Below are 20,171 nucleotides of genomic sequence, written 5' to 3'. Positions count from 1 at the left end.
AAAGAAGCTGAGGAGGAGAACTGTTAAGAAATTAAGAGGAACTTAAACCAAACGACAACCAAATGCAATATGTGACCCTTATCTTGATCCTGATTTGAACAAACCAGCTGTGAAATGACGTTTTTGAGAGAAAATGGGAAATCTGTACATGGACTGGGTATTAGATGATATGAAGGAATTGATGGTAATCTTTAAGTTTGATAATGGCATTGTGGTTATGTTACAAGAAAAGCCTTTGTGAGAGACACATATGGAAATATTTATGGGTGAAGTAATACAAACAAACAGGATTTGCTTTAAAATATTCCAGGGAAAAGAGCAGAAGGGGTGGGAGGGAGGCAGACGGTGGATGAAACCCAGCTGGCATAATGTGAAAAACAGCTGAAGCTGGACGATGGATATATTATTCCCTCTTCTATAATGTATGCTTGAACATTTCTACAATAGAAAGTAAAAAAATTGGGGAATGGCCAATTATAGAACATTCATAAAATGGAATGTTATACAGATGTTTGAATGAGGTAAGTCTGTATGTACTAACTAGGAAATGTGATATATTGCTAAGTGATATCCTATATAGCATGGATTAAAATCCTCAACACCGATTTCGTGGGATATTGAAGCTAGTTACTTAATCATTTTAAAACCTCAGCTCCTTCAAAGGCATATATTAAAGATAATAATAATACTTGTTTCGTAGAACTGTTGTGAGGATTGAGAACAATTTACATTCAAGAGCTGTGCACAGAAGAACATGGCCCATGGTAAGCATTCAAAAAAATCAGCCAACAGTATTATTATTGAAAAATTCAGGGACAAGAAATATTTCTAGTATGATCCCAATTTTGTAAGAAAAGAAAAGACAATTCGTGTATAGCACGTATACATATGTAAGTTTATATAAGCATAATACAAAGTCTGGAAGGATATATTCCCAATTGTTAACAGTTAGGGAGGGGGTGGAGGTAGGGTACGGGGAGTAGGAGGCATGACGGCTGTGAATAGAGACACTTCTACTGCTTACCTTGTGTCCTCAGGTCTCGTTTAAATTTATTACAAAATAGGCATGACTTTGGTGATTTTTTTTTTTTTGCGGTTCATGGGCCTCTCACTGTTGTGGCCTCTCCCGTTGCGGAGAAACAGGCTCCGGATGCGCAGGCTCAGCGGCCATGGCTCACAGGCCCAGCCGCTCCACGGCACATGGGATCTTCCCGGACCGGGGCACGAACCCGTGTCCCCTGCATCGGCAGGCGGACTCTCAACCACTGCGCCACCAGGGAAGCCCAACTTTGGTGATTTTAAGATGTCTTATAAATAAATTTTTTTAAAAGCTTTGCTTTATGTTATTTAATACTTTGCATCAGACTAAAAGGTTTAGGGGCTGAATAGTTCTTTGCTTTCCCCTGAATCTGATTTTATAATATACTTTCTTTGCCAGCACTGTTGGGGGTTTCTTGAAAATCAGGAACACTGAAAACAAAATATCAGTAAAAGCCAAGTTTGACTAGTTTTTATAGCGTTTACCATTAGTATTATTTAGTGAGGTGAGAGTAGTTCCTATTACATTTGCTGACACATTAAGCATAAAATATTTAATATTCTATTCTCAATGGTTTTCTAGGTCAATACCATCTAACTGGAATCTTAGGTTTCAAGTACATATGCATAACATTTGGTATGCAAATACTGAAGCTATTACATGGAGAAAACAAAACATAATTAACAAAGGATTGGAATTCACAAAGCATTATAATTACTCACTTGAAAAATATTCTTGGTCGACACCATTACTACTTCCCACTATATTGCAGAACTGTGTATTCGTTATCAAATTGTGCATCCCAAGAATAGCTATAAATATAGAAAAAGAAAATTATTTTTTTATGTCCATCAATTTTAAACATAAAGAATTAATTTTATGCCCCCAAATTTCTATCAACGATTTTAACACTCGCTGGGCTTTTTCCTACTCAATTAAATACACATTTCATAGCTTAAAAAAAAAGAGAGAAAACATGATTAAAAACCACCTACAATCTCTTTCTTATCAATACCCTTGTAATTTCTCCCCACATTTCTGAATTTAGACACGGCTGGAGCCAGCTTAACCCTAAACCTAAATCTATGCTTAGCTCCATCTGGTGGCCAAGAGAGAAAATGGAAATGATCTATTGTTGCTGTTCATCCTCAGAGGGTTTCTCCAAACATAATGCGATAAAAGGCAGATTTTTCAACTTAACCTTAACTCTCATATTAATTTACATTTGTATTTTAGCTAAGAGTAGAATACTAAAAGTATTGTTGAATTCTCATATTTAAGATTAAAGTAGCATCCCTCAAAAATGACACTTAGGAGGAGAAATAGATTTGGTTTTTGATGGCCTTTTGCACAAATAAGGCAGAAGCTACAGTATGCCTCTGGCCCATTCCACTCTGATAAATGTACCATTTATAAATCCATTAGCCCTCAGCCCGCCCCAAGGAATAAGATACCTGCTCTAGCTGTGGTACCACACCTTGACTGTCCCTTCCCTGGGTCCTTCCCAAAGAACCATCATTGCTCCTTTTAAACATGTTAGTTCTTAAAGTTATTTGGTACTAACCTCTCCCCATGTGTCATATTTTTCTATCTAGAAAAATGGGTGTGGGTGGAGGCAGCTGGGGGCAGATACTGGTCCAGATAAGAAACTGGTAATGATGAAAATCACAGGGAGGTTTGGAATGTTCCATATATCTTCAGAAAAGTTGGGAAAGTGGTGAGTATAGCTCAGGACTGACTATTTTATCTAATTTCCAGTTACCCATTTCTGGGTCTTCTAATAAAATGGGATAGCAGTAGACCCTGGAGACAGCTTCTAGCTGAGCACCAGCTGATGAAAGATTTTTATAAAGACTTTCAAAGATGGCAACATGGGAAAAGACATCCAATAATCAATAAATTCCATTAATATAAAAATTTCACCATTAAGAGAATTTAAAGAAACTAAATCCTTTATGTCAGATTTATAGTGTAAAAAACAAAGCCAAATGTACAGTTACTTATTCAACAGCGCTCTGCTGGGCAAAGCAAGCATTTGTATAGTGTGTATAGGGCGTGTGCTGGTATTTTCCTCCCCTCTACACCATTCACAAATTAATTTTTTAGGAGATACCTGCGAGATCACACAATTCTGTATCAGAAGCACTTGTCAAAGCTTCTTCTAGTTCTGGATCAAGAGATACTTTTTCTTCTGTAAAAGTCTGTACAGGTTTCTGCTTAGGGATAAATATTTTCCCTGTAAAATAAAGCAGTTTGTTAGTTTCATTACTACTGCTAGTAACTCACCATTTTATTCTTACAAAAATTATTAGAAGTATGTGCAGCTGAAGCTGAAGTAAAAGGTCAAGATTAACATCTACAATAATTTTGTTTCATCTTTGGTATGTATTTATAAGTTTCTAAGACAACACTTTGGCCATATAAGTTGGAACAAGAAAAAGAAATGAACCGAGAAATTTTCCCATTTGTGAAAGTAAAAAGAGGCTCTTTTTGGAGTAATTATGAGTTATTCTACAAATACTAAATCAAAAAATAAATGAATAAACAAAAAAAAAATCTATAAATTAAGGAAAAAACAGAATTCATTTTCTTATTCTTAAGCAAGGAACTGCTACAGTCCCTTGGGGGATGGCAGAGGCAATTCTAATTCCAGAAATTCAAGTTCTAATTGCAAAGAAATTCCTGTATGTCCTGAGTGGTAATCTGAACCTTTCTGTCACTGTTCTTCTAAGCCTCTATGACACTAACAAGGTTACCTGTTAAGGAACTAGTTATTCTAGAAACCTACAGTATTTATTATGTGAAAATCATATTTTATTACCATATGTTCAATGCAAAACTGAAAACATGAAGGGAATGGAAAATGATGATATAGCTGCAGCACAAGCCAACCAAACAAGAGGTACTTACACGTGGTGGGACTGTTACCAAGATTGACTCTGGTTTCCCCCCTGAGACAGGTGAAAATCCTAACTAAGTGATCTAGGAAGGCCTATGTGTGGATTCACACAACCTCCAATTATTTTCTTTTCTATCAGAAAATTACCAGGAAAATGTGTGAGAATATGTGACCTGATGAATCTATGTAGTGTTCTAACAAAAGAAATATTTGTGGGCTTAATAATCAGTGTAGTGAATGTTGTACAATTCTTGTTCAAGGTAAATATCAATCAGTGTAACTCATAAGAAATCCTTCCACAATACAGATTGCTCCCAGGAATCTGACCAAAGCTGGTCTGGTATTTTCAGCTAAGCCCATCTAAAAGATTTAATTTCTGATATTATATTTCTTTTTTTATTATTTCCACTTGGTTCTTGTTAAAAAAAATTAGCTTCCATCTCTCTGCCAAAATTCTTCATCTCTTCACACATGCCTTGTCCACCAGATTTTCTGAGATTTTTATTATAAAGTTCCTGACTGATAACACCAATACTTGGGTCATCTGTGGTCTTCTATTGACTGTTTACTTTTCTTGACTATAGGCCACATTTGTTTTAAGATCTCTGACTTCGTATTGGGCATTTTTGTATAAAAGTATAGCAGAGACTAAAGCAAATGACATTTATTCCTAGAAAGGAATGTGCCACTCAGGTCAGTGCTGAAGTAACATGCTCTACAGTTGAGCTGAATCTGGGCTTTTTGTTGCAACGTTAGTTTGATTCATTTCCTCACTGGCTTCAAACATTTTTTTTTTTTTTTTTTTTTGGCTTCAAACATTTTGAGGACAGGATCAGGACTTAATCTTCAGCAAGGCCTGGGATTAGAACTCTGGTGAGGTTCTGGAGGTCTGAGCAGCCACTGCCTACTGTTTTGAACTGTAAAGTAGCCACATTGCTCCTGATGTGTAGTCCTGGCTGCCAGATTTCTAGGAGCTCTGTTTTCCAGTTCCACCCCCCACTTTCCCACTTTTGGGGCCTTGGCAGATCTTTCAGCCCGACGCTTACGTTGTCTGCTCTACACTTTGTGAAGTGGGAGATGGCCTGAAAGGGATTTCTCGCAGCTCTCCTGTCTCTCTCTCAATCTTCCGAGCTAAAAACCTATGCCTCAGGAGTTTTCTCTCCGCTCTGCTTCACTGCCTCAGTTCTTGGAGTAGTATCCCTCGCACTAAATGAAGGCCTGAAACAAAGAACTGGAGGGTAGTGCAGTCTCACCCTGTCTCTAGAGCTGCACTGTTCAATATGATATGTTCAATACGGTATGTGACTATTTAAGTTTAAATTAGTTAAAATTTAAAATTCAGTTTCTCAGTCACACTAGCCACATTTGGCTAGTAGCTACAATACTGGTTAGCGCAGATACTGAACATTCCCATCATGGCATAAAGTTCTAGTGGACGGTGCTGCTCTAGGGATTCTCTAATTTCTAATCTACCATGCCGGCCCATACACAGCCATTAAAAGTTTAAAAGTTAGGCTGACTTCTCCTTACTCCTCTCTATGGTAGTTTCCTCCTTTTCCCTATATTTCAGTCAGGAAAGAACGCAGAATGGATCACCTTTTTCTTTTTGGGATCAGCTCTCTTATGGAGGGCTTGCCACTTTCTGGAGCCACTAAGATTTGTGTCTTCAAGCTTTCTGATTTTTTTTTTAACTGTGATTAATGTAGCTTATATTGCTTGTTTTGGTGAGAATAAGAGGTCTCTTGCAACTTCCTACATCTGAATCAGAAGTCTTTCTAGGCAAGTATTTTCTTATTTAAAAAATGGCACTTGGCCAATCTACAATGTATTTATATTAGTAAGGATGCTTTTAACTGCATATAACAAAATACCCAATTTAAAGTGGTTTAAACTGGTGCTTCTCAAGCTTTAATGTGCATGTCATCTACCTAGTGATCTTATTAAAGTGCAGATTCTGATGTAGCAGGTCTAACATGAGCTCTAAGAATCTGTATTTCTAACCAGCCTCCCAGGTGATGCTGATACCGCTGATTCACAGATCACTGTCAAAGCAGCATGGGTTTAAACAATAAGTTTTTTTGTTTTGGGGGGTTTTTTTTTGCGGTACGCAGGCCTCTCACTGCTGTGGCCTCTCCCGTTGCGGAGCACAGGCTCCGGACGTGCAGGCTCAGCGGCCATGGCTCACGGGCCCAGCCGCTCCGCGGCATGTGGGATCTTCCCGGACCGGGGCACGAACCCGTGTCCCCTGCTTCGGCAGGCGGACTCTCAACCACTGCGCCACCAGGGAAGCCCAACAATAAGTATTTTTTATCTCACTTAATAACTCCACAGGTAGGTGGCTGAAGGGTTGGTTCAGCAGCTCAATGTTGACGTCAAAGATCCAGGCTCTGTTTTTTTCTTTGTCTATAACTAGCATGGAAGCCTCTGTTCTCAGGCCATTAGTCTCAAGATGACCTTTGTAATATTACATATCACATCCTCATGCAGCAAGGTCAGGGCAGGAAGGAAGGGCACTTTCTCAACTGCTGACTTTTATAAGGAAAACTGTCCAATAGATTTCTTCTCTGGTCTCGCTGACCAGCACCAGGTCACATGTCCATGCCCCACCTGCAAGGGTAGCTTGAAAAGCAAGCATCTGGCCTTTTCAGTCTATTTCAGAAATGGATTCTGCCAGTAAGGAGGAAGGAATTTTGTAAATGGTTGTTAAATAGAAAACTACCACATTTGTCCCATTGCTGAACCAGATAAAGTACACTTCTGTGCTCCCTTAATTCCCTGAACATTTCACTGTGGCTACACTTACTCATTTCGTATGTTTGTCTGTCCTCTGTGAGCTTTTCAATGTTCTGTTCCATCCTTATATTTCCATCCCTACAATTCCATCCCTACAATTCCATCCCTACATTGTCTGTCCTCTGTGAGCTTTTCAATGTTCTGTTCCATCCTTACATTTCCTAGCTCACAGCAGGCAATCCAATTAGTTGAATAAATAATCTGGTGATCACCTCTAGCTCAACTACCTCATTGTATAAAGTATAATATAAATACCCTGGTTCAAAGTTACACAGCAGAGTTAGCACTAGAACACAGGTTCCCAAACTCTCAACCCAGTAATTTTTCCAATAAACTGGTGGCTTTCAAACTTAACTCTTTAGCAGTGGACTTTTCAACTCAAACAAATGCTTATCTATATGGTGGAACGTAACTGATCTTCTTAGTACCAAACTTTGGAGTTCTGGTGACTATTAGATAACCTTTTATCATTAGTTCACAGATGAAGGCAAATCCAAATCATTACATTCTGATAATTCCTTAATACTTTTCACAGTGGCTGACATAACAAAGCGGCATACAATTCAGATGGCATGCCTTTAATTGCCATTTCAGGATAATTACGTTTTCCTGAGCAAAACCTTACCAGCACTTTCAGGTGTCTATCTCCGTGGCTAATGTTGGCTGCACAATGGATTCACCTGGAAAATTTTAATAAATTCTGATGTCCAAGTCCCACCCCCAGAGATTCTGATTTAACTGGTCTGATGTGCTGTATGGGACATCTGGATTTTCAAAAGCTCTCTAGGAATTCTAATGCATAGCAGCCAAGGTCAAGAAACATTAGATTACGGTATTCACTTAGTAAACAGGACTATATAAACTATCAAAAAGCTGCCTATGTCTTATTCTAGGGACCAATGGAATCTAAAGTGCTATAAAAATCTAAAATGTTTATTTTTGTAATCCTCATCCACAGTCCATAGAGACATTATTCTTTTTCTTTTCTTTTTTTTTTTTGCATAAGGGAGTATCAATCCCCCATCAGCATGTTCTTTCTTTCTTTTTTTTTTTTAATGTTTATTTATTTGGTTGCACCAGGTCTTAGTTGCGGCAGGCAGGCTCCTTAGTTGCAGCTCACCAGCTCCTTAGTTGTGGCATGCAAACTCTTAGTTGCGGCATGCATGTGGGATCTAGTTCCCTGGCCAGAGATCGAACCCAGGGTCCCTGCACTAGGGGTGTGGAGTCTTAACCACTGCGCCACCGGGGAAGTCCCGAGGCATTATTCTTATCTAATTTTTCCCCATACATAAACTTTTGCTAATACTTACAAATACAAAATGGATCTCATCAGAAAAAAAACAAAGCAAAACAAAATTTCCAAGGGCTTATGGAAATGCTGTGACACAGAAGTTTGCTCTATTTATACAGCTGTGAAATAATTCGGTACCTCTTCTGATACTCTGTACAATTTCTCTGTATGTAGAGATTTTTGTTGCAGAGGTATTTAGCTTATACAGTATTATGTTTTTAACACTACAAAAAGTAATCACTTCATATTTCTTCATGATTAAACATGAATACACTGTAAGAATTATACTTCAATGCGTATATATAAAATCTTGTTATAGAAAATTAGAAGTAAAGAAAATTACTTTTGTAAGAAAGGATAAAATAGGCAGAACTTAAGTTTAGTATTATGAATACTTAAGCGGTTCTCCTCAAACTCTTTATAGACTTAACCCCTTAAACAAATCTCAGCTATTTGCAGAAAGTGACAAGGTGATTCTAAAATTCATGCGGAAATCCAAGAGACCCAGAATAGCCAAACAATCTTGAAAAAGAACAGCTGAACGACTCACACTTCCCAATTTCAAAACTTAATACAAGACTTCGCTGGTGACCCAGTGTCCACCTGCCAGTGCAGGGGACACGGGTTCAATCTCTGGTCCGGGAAGATCCCACGTGCCGTGGAGCAACTAAGCCCGTGTGCCACAACTACTGAGCCTGCGCTCTAGAGCCCGCAAGCCACAACTGCTGAAGCTTGCGTGCCTAGAGCCCATGCTCGGCAACAAAAGAAGCCACCACGATGAGAAGCCCACGCACCGCAACCAAGAGTAGCCCCCGCTCACCACAACTAGACGAAGCCTGCACGCAGCAACGAAGACCCAACACAGCCAAAAATAAATAAATAATTTTTTAAAAACCTAAATACAAAGCTACTGTAATCAAGATAGTGTTATGGTGTACAAGGAAAGACATTTACATCAATGAAATAGAATTGAGAACCCAGAAATAAACTCATGTTTATGGTCAATTGAATTTCTACAAGGATACCAAGACAATTCGATTGAGCAAGAGTTGTCTTTTCAACAAATAGTGCTTGGACAGTTGGATAGCTATATGCAAAAGAAGTTGAAGTTGGACCCCTATATTTCATACCACACACAAATATTAATTCAAAATGAATTACAGACCTAAATGTAAGAGCTAAAACTATAACTGAGAAAAAAAAACCCTAAGAGTAAATATCCATGGCCTTGAGTTAGGGAATGATTTCTTAGATATAACAACAAAATTACAAACAACAGGACTTCCCTGGTGGCAGAGTGGTTAAGAATCCACCTGCCAGCTCTATTTACAATAGCCAGGACATGGAAGCAACCTAAGTGTCCATCAACAGACGAATAGATAAAGAATATGTGGCACATATATACAATGAAATATTACTCAGCCACAAAAAGAAACAAAATTGAGTTATTTGTAGTGAGGTGGATGGACCTAGAGTCTGTCATACACACTGAAGTAAGTCAGAAAGAGAAAAACAAATACCGTATGCTAACACATATATATGGAATCTAAGAAAAAAAAAAAAAAGGTCATGAAGAACCTAGGAGCAAGATGGGAATAAAGACACAGACCTACTGGAGAATGGACTTGAGGATATGAGGAGGGGGAAGGGTAAACTGGGACAAAGTGAGAGAGTGGCATGGACATACATACACTACCAAACGTAAAATAGATAGCTAGTGGGAAGCAGCTGCATAGCACAGGGAGATCAGCTCGGTGCTTTGTGACCACCTAGAGGGGTGGGATAGGGAGGGTGGGAGGGAGGGAGATGCAAGAGGGAAGAGATATGGGAATATATGTATATGTATAACTGATTCACTTTGTTATAAAGCAGAAACTAACATACCATTGTAAAGCAACTATACTCCAATAAAGATGTTAAAAAAACCCCAAAACAACAACAACAAAAAAAACCAAAAAAATAAATAAAAAATAAAAAGAATCCGCCTGACAGTGCAGGGGACACAGGTTCGATCTCTGCTCCAGGAAGATCCCACATGCTATGGAGCAACTAAGCCCGTGTGCCACAACTACTGAAGCCTGTGCACCTAGAGCCCACGCTCCACAACAAGAGAAGCCACCGCAATGAGAAGCCCACACACCACAATGAAAAGAGTAGGCCCTGCTCCCTGCAACTAAAGAAAAAGCCTGTGTGCAGGAATAAAGACCCAATGCATCCAAAATAAATAAATAAATAAAATTTAAAAGGTTATTGTAAAACAAAAAAATTACAAACAACAAAAGAAAAAAATACATAAATTGAACTATATCAAAATCTAAAATTTTGTGGGACAATGATACCACCAAGAAAATGAAAAGACAAGCTACAGAATGAGAGAAGAAAAATTTCAAATCACATATTTGAAAAGAAACATATCTAGACTATATAAAAAGTGTTTATCAATAATAAATCAAATATTTTGATTGACTGACAAAAATCAGTAATAAAAAGACATCCCAATTTAAAAATAGGCAAAGGATTTGAAGAGACATTTATCCAAAGAAGATATAAGATGTCTAAGAGCACATGAAAAAATGCTCAATACCATTAGTCATTAGGGAAATGCAAATCAAAACCACAAAGTATGTTATCACTTCACACCTACTAAGATGGCTATAATCAAAACGACAGACAAGAGTAGGCCAGGATGTGGAGAAATCGGAACCCTAATACATTGCTGGTGGGAATGTAAAATCGTGCAGCCACTTTGGAAAACAATTTGGCAGTTCTTCAAATTGTTAAAAAATAGTTACTAAATGACCCAGCAATCCCACTAGTAGGTATACATAGCAAACTGTACACAAGTGTTCACAGCAGCATTATTCATAATAGCTAAAAAGTGGAAACAATCCAAATGTCCATCAACTGATAAATGGAGAAACAAAGTGTGTGTTTCCATACAGTGAAATATTATTCATCCATAAAAAGGAATGAAACACTGAAACATGCTAAAACACAGATGAAACTCCCAAACACTAGGCTAAGTGAAGGAAGTCAGTCATAAATACATACTGTATGATTCCATTTATTTGAAATGTCCAGAATAGGCAAATTTAGAGACAGAAAGTTGATTAGCGGTTTTCTGGGGCTGGAGAATAGAGTGAGGAATGGAGACTATTCATAGGAACAGCGTTTCCTTTTGGGATGATAAAAATGTTCTAAACTTAAGATTATGGTGATAGTTATACAACTCTGTGAATGTACTAAAAACCATTGAACTGTACACTTTAAATGGGTAAATTTTATGATGTGAGTTGCACCTTAAACGCATTCAGCCAGACAGTGCTTGTGCTTCTTAGTTAAAATCAGCTGTTCTCTGGGAAATACATAATTAGCAAACTGCTTGACTGATTCCATATTAACAGAAAATGCATTTCTAAACATGCGTGTTAATTTAAATTAGTCTCATATAAATTAGATTTAAGTTACAAATCTTAATTACTAAGAGATGCTGATAAATAGATCTCCATTATAATGGTTAATGTGATTTGTGCCCTCAATGTCTTGCAGGATGAGTGAAATGTTCAGCTTTTATTCGACATATAGGTATTATGTGTGTGTGTGTGTGTGTGTGTGTGTGTGTGTGTGTGTTTGCGTGTGTGTGTGTTTGCAGAGGGTAGGGAAATGTGTAAATTTGATACTGCTTTTATCCAAAACCATCTGTTAACAAAATTAGTACACCATTTTATTATGATCATCTTTCTTCTGATATGTTTTTTTAAAAATCATGGATTATTCTTTATAGAAATTTCAGTCTCATTCTGATAAAATGATTTAACATATATAAAGCAACTGGTATACAGTAAACGCAATAGACACATGTTAATTAGTTATTCTTATTTTCTCTGGAATTTCTTGCATGTGTACGTGAGAGAGACACAGAGAGTTTTCCAAAACAAACAACCCAGGAGGACTGGAAAACCATAAAGTTCCAAGTATCTATATCAGTGATTCTTTTTTTAAAATTCATTCATTCATTCATTCATTCATTTATGGCTGAGTTGGGTCTTTGTTGCTGCGCACGGGCTTTCTCTAGTTGTGGCGAGCGTGGGCTACTCTTCGTTGCGGTGTGTGGGCTTCTCATTGTGGTGGCTTCTCTTGTTGCGGAGCACGGGCTCTAGGCGTGCGGGTTTCAGTAGCTGTGGCTCACGGGCTCTAGAGCGCAGGCTCGGTAGTTGTGGCACATGGGCTTAGTTGCTCCGCAGCGTGTGGGATCTTCCTGGACCAGGGCTTGAACCCATGTCCTGTGCATTGGCAGGTAGATTCTTAAGCATTGCCCCACCAGGGAAGCCCTATATCAGTGATTCCTAAACTCAGAAAATGAACACTGACTAGGCATGGATATTTTTGAAAAAGCTCCCTACATGATTCTGATTTTTACCTACTCATGTTGATAAAGTGCTAATCTGTATAATTACAGCTCTGAAAAGATTAGGATGAGTACTCCTGTACTGATCTAATTTTACTTTTCCTCTCCTTGAAATATGTTCTAAAAGCTCTGACTTATAACTTTTAATATTTGTATTTATTTGAAATAACATAATGTCTTAAAAAATGGTTATTCACTTCTATTCTTCAGTACACAGCATTCTATCTAAATACCTTATTTAACAAAGCAACATCTAAAACTGGATTTTTTAAAAACTGAAATTACAGTTCTTTACAGTGTAGCAAAATATGAAAATAAGCAATGACAAGATCAGAAAAAATCTCTCAGACAAGTATGAAAAGATATGCTTGCCACCCCCAAATGAAACAAAACAAAAACAGGGCTATGACTCTTGGTTGCTAAGAATGTTGAAAGAGTTCAGTAATGTTTCTGTAACTACAAAATGGCAGCTAAGGAAATAGAATAAACCAAGATAAGAATTCATATAATGGTAGCTTAAATGCATGGCATTTATCCAAACCTGTGTTTGTGCCAAGAGGAGAAAAAAAAAACAAGGAATATCTTGCCAAGATCCTTGTTATTGTTCTAAAATAAGTAAGATAGTATGAACCATGTTAACAATTTTATTGCCAGGACCTTTCTTCACAAGTCTTCATCTCTTTTGCTCTGATATCAAGTTACAGCTACCACAAGGTTAAGAATTATCTTAGTCATGGTCCCATCCTTGCTAAGTATATAAAATGTACAATAACTAGGGGCTTCCCTGGTGACGCAGTGGTTGAGAGTCCGCCTGCCGATGCAGGGGACACGGGTTCGTGCTCTGGTCCGGGAAGATCCCACATGCCGCGGAGCGGCTAGGCCCGTGAGCCATGGCCGCCGAGCCTGCGTGTCCAGAGCCTATGCTCCACAACGGGAGAGGCCACAACAGTGAGAGGCTTGCGTACCACAAAAAAAAAAAAAAAAAAAAAGTACAATAACTAGAAACAGAGCAGTCTCTTAGTTATTTCATTTCTACAGAAGTGAAAGGCCCTAGCTAATTTTACTATGTGTATGTTTATAAGCTACCTTGTTCCAGAAAAGATTTAAGGGAACTAGGCCACTATAATCTCCACAGGGGGCTTTGGGATATCCTTTTGACAGGAAGAGCACAAACCTCAAATCAACCAAACCAAAGGATGAGGGGGCAGATACTGGAAAGGCATTTTTGGTTTGACCCAACAGCACCCATGACACCTGCTCAATACTACAATATGATCACCAAAAAATGCTTCTTTATTCAACAAATGTTTAGTGAGCCTGTATATACTAGATAATGATCTAGAAAGATAACATAAGGAAAATGAAATATGAGATTCTTTACTTTGAGGAGCTTATACTCTAGTTGGGGAAACAGGATATCTATTGTATATGATTCTGGAGACTTCCACTTCTGGTCAAGATGGAGTAATAGGGTCAGGATTTACCCATGACTGAAACAACCCCAAAATGGACAAAATATAAGAAAGTTTACAAGACACTGATCATCAGGCAAAAAAGAACAGTGATTCCTGAGAGATGAGAAACAAAGTGAGCTCCATGACTGCCCAGGTTACTGTCTGGAGGAAAGTGTCCAGGCTGCAGCACAGAGAACAGAACCCAGGCAGAGCCTGGGGAACTATCTGAACCAAAGAGACACAGCTGAGGTCCAGAAAGACAAGGGCAGCCAGCGTTTATAGAACAGAGTGCCAGAGAGGACAGAGTTACACAGTGCACTCTGGAGACCTGCAGAGGGCTGCCTTTTAGCGTTCAGCAGAGCAGCACATGTGTATGATGAAACTACCTTGGGCGAAGGAAAAAACCATCTGAAAAAATTAGAAATAACAGTGCACAGGCCCGTGCAGGCCTGGGAATAGAACGTGCTCCCACCAGCCAGACTGGAAAACTTCATAATTCACAGGGCACTGGGTAGAGAACTCAGGAGAGTCTTGCCTCAGTAGTGGAGAAATAATGAGCCCTAGACCGAACTGCTGCAGTCCCACCTAACAAATCTGAAAAGCAAGACCCTAAAGGATCAAATGACCAAATTGTTTCCATATAACTTAATCTTGTCTCAGAATGAAACTCAAGACTATTTATAGGGGTATCAAAATATCCAGCACCCAAAAAGTTAAAATTCATAATGTCTGGTATCCAATAAAAAAATTACCAGCACGCAAAGAAGCAGGGAAATGCGACCCGTAAGGAAGAGAAAAAAAAAATCAATATATCAAAACTGACTTAGCAATGACAGATGATAAAATCAGCAGGTAAGGATATTAAAACAGTTATTATAATTATATTCCATATGTTCAAAATATTATATAGAGACATGGAAGATATGAAACAAACAAACAAAAAGTTGGAAAGAGAACAAAGAACTGATGGGACAAATAGAAAAGATATACTATGTTAACACTAATCTGAAGAAAGCAAGATTGGTTATATTAATATCAGACAAAGTAGATTTCAGAGCGAAGAATATTACCAGGGATAAAGAAGGTCATTCCATAATGATAAAATGGGCAATGCATCAAGAGGATATACAAGCTTAAATCAACTAAAAAGAAAAAACATGGGGGGAGGAGTCAAGATGGTGGTGTGGGAGGACAAGGAGTTAGCATCTCCCCACAACTAGGGCATGTGCCGGCCGCTGATGGAGGACTCTAACCCCCAAGGAGATGGGAGGAACCCCAGAGTGAACCAGTAGGATGTAGGGGGACTTAGGGGAGAGGAGAAGTAGAGGCCAGACAAGATCGGCAACCCTGAAGCTGGAGAGATCAGGAGAGGCAGGTGGGAGGGACTCTCTGGGAAGAGCGGGAGAGGAGTGGAGGGTGATCGCCTGGACCACTGGGGCCAGGGAGCCTGCTGAGCTCCCAAGCCGGTTCCCCACCTTTTCAAAGCCCCCTCCAGGCCACATGGGTCCTGGGGGCATAGGAGGGAGGCCAGGGAGATCAGGAGACGCAGGTGGGAGGGGCCCTCCCACACCCCAGACCGGAGGAGCAGGAGAGGAGAGGAGGGCGTTTGCCCCACCCACTAGAGCCCAGGAAGCCTGCTGCACTCCCAGGTGAGGTCCCCTGCCCTCTGAGACTGGGACCCTTCAGTTCCTTGAGCCTAAGCCCCACCCCACACAGCCCCCAGGGCCTTTTCCAGTGCTGTGTCCTGAGCATTGGCCCTGCCCACCACCCAAACCTCGCCCTTGCTTAGGCCCTGCTCTCCACAGCCAAGGCCTTCCCCCGCTCCTCTTATTTATTATTATTTTTCTTTTCCCTCCTCCTCTTTTTTTACTATTGTGGTACTGATGTACCTTCCACTTGTTGATTCATCTATATTTTTATTTTTACATTCTTTCTAACATATCTGTTAGTTTCCTACTCTAATTTTTTTTTTTTTTACTTTGTTATTGTTCTTTTTTTTTCGGCACCCCATGCGGCTTGCAGGATCTTGATTTGCTAGCACGGGGTCGGGTGGAAGCTCCTGCGGTGGGAGCTCTGAGTCTGAACCACTGGACTAACAGACACCTTCAGACTCCAGGGAATATTCATCGGAGTGAGATCTCACAGACTTCCTCTCTCAGCACCAAGACCCAGCTCTACCCAATAGCCTACAAACTCCAGTGTTGGAAGCCTCAGGCCAAACAACCAGTAAAACAGGAACATAATCCCATTCATTAAAAAAAAAAAAAAAAAAAAAGATGGCAAGAAAATATGTCACAGATGAAGGAGCAAGGTAAAAACCTACAAGACCAAACAAATGAAGAGGAACTAGGCAATCTACCTGAAAAAGAATTCAGAGTAATGATAGTAAAGATGATCCAGAATCTCGGAAATAGAATGGAAGCATGGATTGAGAAAATACAAGAAATGTTTAACAAAGATCCAGAAGAACTAAAGAACAAACAAACAGATGGACAACACCATAACTGAAATGAAAAATACACTAGAAGGAATCAATAACAGAATAACGGAGGCAGAAGAACAAATAAGTGAGCTGGAAGACTAAATGGTGGAAATAACTGCGTAGGAGCAGAATAAAGAAAAAGGAATGAGAAGAATTGAAGACAATCTCAGAGACCTCTGGGACAACACTAAATGCACCAACATTCGAATTATAGGGGTCCCAGAAGAAGAAGAGAAAAAGAAAGGGTCTGAAAAAATATTTGAAGAGATTAGAGTGGAAAATTTCCCTAATATGAGAAAGGAAATAGTCACCCAAGTCCAGGAAGCACAGAGAGTCCCATACAGGGTAAACCCTAGGAAAAACATACCAAGACACATATTAATCAAACTAACAAAAATTAAATTCAAAGAAAAAATATTAAAAGCAGCAAGGGAAAAACAAAAAATAATATACAAAGGAATCCCCATAAGGTTATCAGCTGAGTTTTCAGTGAAAACTCTGCAGGCCAGAAGGGAGTGGCAGGATATACTTAAAGTGATGAAAGAGAAAAAACTACAACCAAGATTACTCTACCCAGCAAGGATCTCATTCAGATTCGATGGAGAAGTCAAAAGCTTTTCATACAAACAACAGCTAAGAGAATTCAGCACCACCAAACCAGCTTTACAACACATGCTAAAGAAACTTCTCTAGGCAGGAAACAGAAGACAAGAAGAAGACCCATAAAAACAAACCCAAAACAATTCAGAAAATGGGAATAGGAACATACATATCGATAATAACCTTGAATATAAATGGATTAAATGTCCCAACTAAAAGACAAAGACTGGCTGAATGGATACAAAAACAAGACCCATATATATGCTGTCTACAAGAGACCCACTTCAGACCTAGGGACACATACAGACTGAAAGTGAAGGGATGGAAAAAGATATTCCATGCAAATGGGAATCAAAAGAAAGCTGGAGTAGCAATACTCGTATCAGATAAAATAGACTTTAAAGTAAAGACTGTTACAAGAGGTAAGGAGGGACACTACATATGATCAAGGGATCAATCCAAGAAGAAGATATAACAATTATAAATGTTTTTGCACCCAATATAAGAGCACCTCAATACATAAGGCAAATGCTAACAACCATGAAAGGAGAAATCGACAGTAATGCAATAATAGTAGGGGACTTTAATACCCCACTTACACCAATGGACAGATCATCCAAACAGAAAATAAATAAGGAAACACAAGCTTTAAATGACACAAGAGACCAGATAGATCTAATTAATATTTATAGAACATTCCACCCAAAAGTGGCAGAATATACTTTCTTCTCAACTGCACATGGAACATTCTCCAGGACAGATCACATCTTGGGTCATAAATCAAGCATCAGAAAATTTAAGAAAACTGAAATCGTAGCAAGGATCTTTTCTGATCACGATGCTATCAGACTGGAAATCAATTACAGGAAAAAGACTGTAAAAAACACAGATACATGGATGCTAAACAGTGCGCTACTAAATAACCAAGAGATCACTGAAGACATCAAAGAAGAAATAAAAATATACATAGAAACAAATGACAACAAAAACACAGCAACCCAAACTGTATGGGGCACAGCAAAAGCAGTTCTAAGAGGAAAGTTTATAGCAATTCAATCTCACCTCAAGAAACAAGAAAAATCTCAAATAAACAATCTAACCCTACACTTAAAACAACTAGAGAAAGAAGAACAAAGAAAACCCAAAGTCAGTAGAAGGAAAAAAATCATAAAGATCAGAGCAGAAATAAATGAAATAGAAATGAAGAAAACAATAGCAAAGATCAATAAAACTAACAGCTGTTTCTTTGAGAAGATAAACAAAATTGATAAACCCTAAGCCAGACACATCAAGAAAAAAGGGAGAGGATGCAAATCAATAAAATTAGAAATGAAAAAGGAGAAATCACAACTGACACTGCAGAAATACAAAGGATTATAAGAGACTACTACAGACAACTATATGACAATAAAATGGACAACGAAGAAATGGACAAATTCTTGGAAAGGTACAATTTTCCAAGACTGAACCAGGAAGAATTAGAAAATATAAACAGACCTATCACAAGTATTGATATTGAAACTGTGATTAAAAATCTTCCAACAAACAAAAGTCCAGGACCAGATGGCTTCACAGGTGAATTCTATCAAACATTTAGAGAAGAGCTAACACCAATCCTTCTCAAACTCTTCCAAAAAATTGCAGAGGGAGAAACACTCCCAAATTCATTCTACAAAGCCACCATCACCCTGATACCAAAACCACAAAAAGATATCACACAAAAAAGAAAATTATAGACCAGTATCAATGATGAACATAGATGCAAAAATCCTGAACAAAATACTAGTAAACAGAATCCAAAAGCACATTAAAAGGATCATACACCATGATCAAGTGGGATTTATCCCAGGGATGCAAGGATTCTTCGATATATGCAAATCAATCAGTGTGATACACCACATTAACAAACTAAGGAATAAAAACCATATGATCATCTCAGTAGATGCAGAAAAAGCTTTTGACAAAATTCAACACCCACTTATGATAAAAACTCTCCAGAAAGTGGGCTTAGAGGGAAACTACCTCAACATAATAAAGGCCATATATGACAAACCAACAGGAAGCATCATTCTCAATGGTGAAAACCTGAAAGCATTTCCACTAGGATTAGGAACAAGACAAGGATGTCCACTCTCGCCACTATTATTCAACATAGTTTTGGAAGTCTTAGCCATGGCAATCAGAAAAGAAAAAGGAATACAAATTGGAAAAGGAGAAGTAAGACCACCACTGTTTGCCTGTGACATGATGTTATACATAGAAAATCCTAAAGATGCCACCAGAAAACTACTAGAACTAATCAATGAATTTGGTAAAGTTGCAGGATACAAAATTAATGCACAGAAATCTCTGGCATTCCTATACACTAACAACGAAAAATCAGAAAGAGAAATTAAGGAAACACTCCCATTTACCACTGCAACAAAAAGAATGAAATACCTAGGAATAAACCTGCCTAAGGAGGTGAAAGACTTGTACTCAGAAAACTATAAAACACTGATGAAATAAATCAAAGATGACATAAACAGATGGAGAAATATACCATGTTCTTGGATTGGAAGAATCAATATTGTGAAAATGACTATACTACAATATACAGATTCAATGCAATCCCTATCAAACTACCAATGGCATTCTTCACAGAAGTAGAACAAAAAATCTTACAATTCGTATGGAAATACAAAAGACCCTGAATAGCTAAAGCAAACTTGAGAAAGAAAAATGGAGTTGGAGGAATCAGGCTTCCCAACTTCAAACTATACCACAAAGCTACAGTAATCAAGACAGTATGGTACTGGCACAAAAACAGAAAGATAGATCAGTGGTACAGGATAGAATGCCCAGAGATAAACCCACACACATATGGGCACCTAATTTATGACAAAGGAGGCAAGGATATACAATGGAGAAAAGACAGCCTCTTCAATAAGTGGTGCTGGGAAAACTGGACAGCTACATGTAAAAGAATGAAATTTGAACACTACCTAACACCATACACAAAAATAAACTCCAAATGGATTAAAGACTTAAATGTAAGATCAGACACTATAAAACTCTTAGAGGAAAACATAGGAAAAACACTCTTTGACATAAACCACAGCAAGATCTTTTTAGATCCACCTCCTAGAGTAATGGAAATAAAAACAAAAATAAACAAATGGGACCTAATGAAACTTAAAAGCTTTTGCACAGCAAAGAAAACCAT

General features: G+C 38.4%; 1 protein-coding gene across 3 annotated transcripts in view; it reads right to left on the bottom strand.

The window, feature by feature from the left end:
* TMOD3 (tropomodulin 3) overlaps positions 1 to 20,171 on the bottom strand; it is an 89,423-nt gene that overhangs the window by 17,329 nt on the left and 51,923 nt on the right. For all 3 annotated transcript variants that reach the window (XM_082841311.1, XM_082841310.1, XM_082841312.1), the window contains 2 exons: positions 3,153 to 3,275; positions 1,762 to 1,851 (listed from right to left, as the gene is read on the bottom strand). In XM_082841311.1, coding sequence (XP_082697437.1) covers positions 1,762 to 1,851; positions 3,153 to 3,275 — 213 coding nt within the window. The remainder of the gene's footprint in view (positions 1 to 1,761; positions 1,852 to 3,152; positions 3,276 to 20,171) is intronic.

This window comes from Leucopleurus acutus, assembly GCF_964270905.1.
Source record: "Leucopleurus acutus genome assembly, chromosome: 1".
Lineage (NCBI taxonomy): Eukaryota > Metazoa > Chordata > Mammalia > Artiodactyla > Delphinidae > Leucopleurus > Leucopleurus acutus.
Note: the sequence above shows the minus strand (reverse complement) of the source record. Positions and strands in the feature narration are given on the sequence as shown.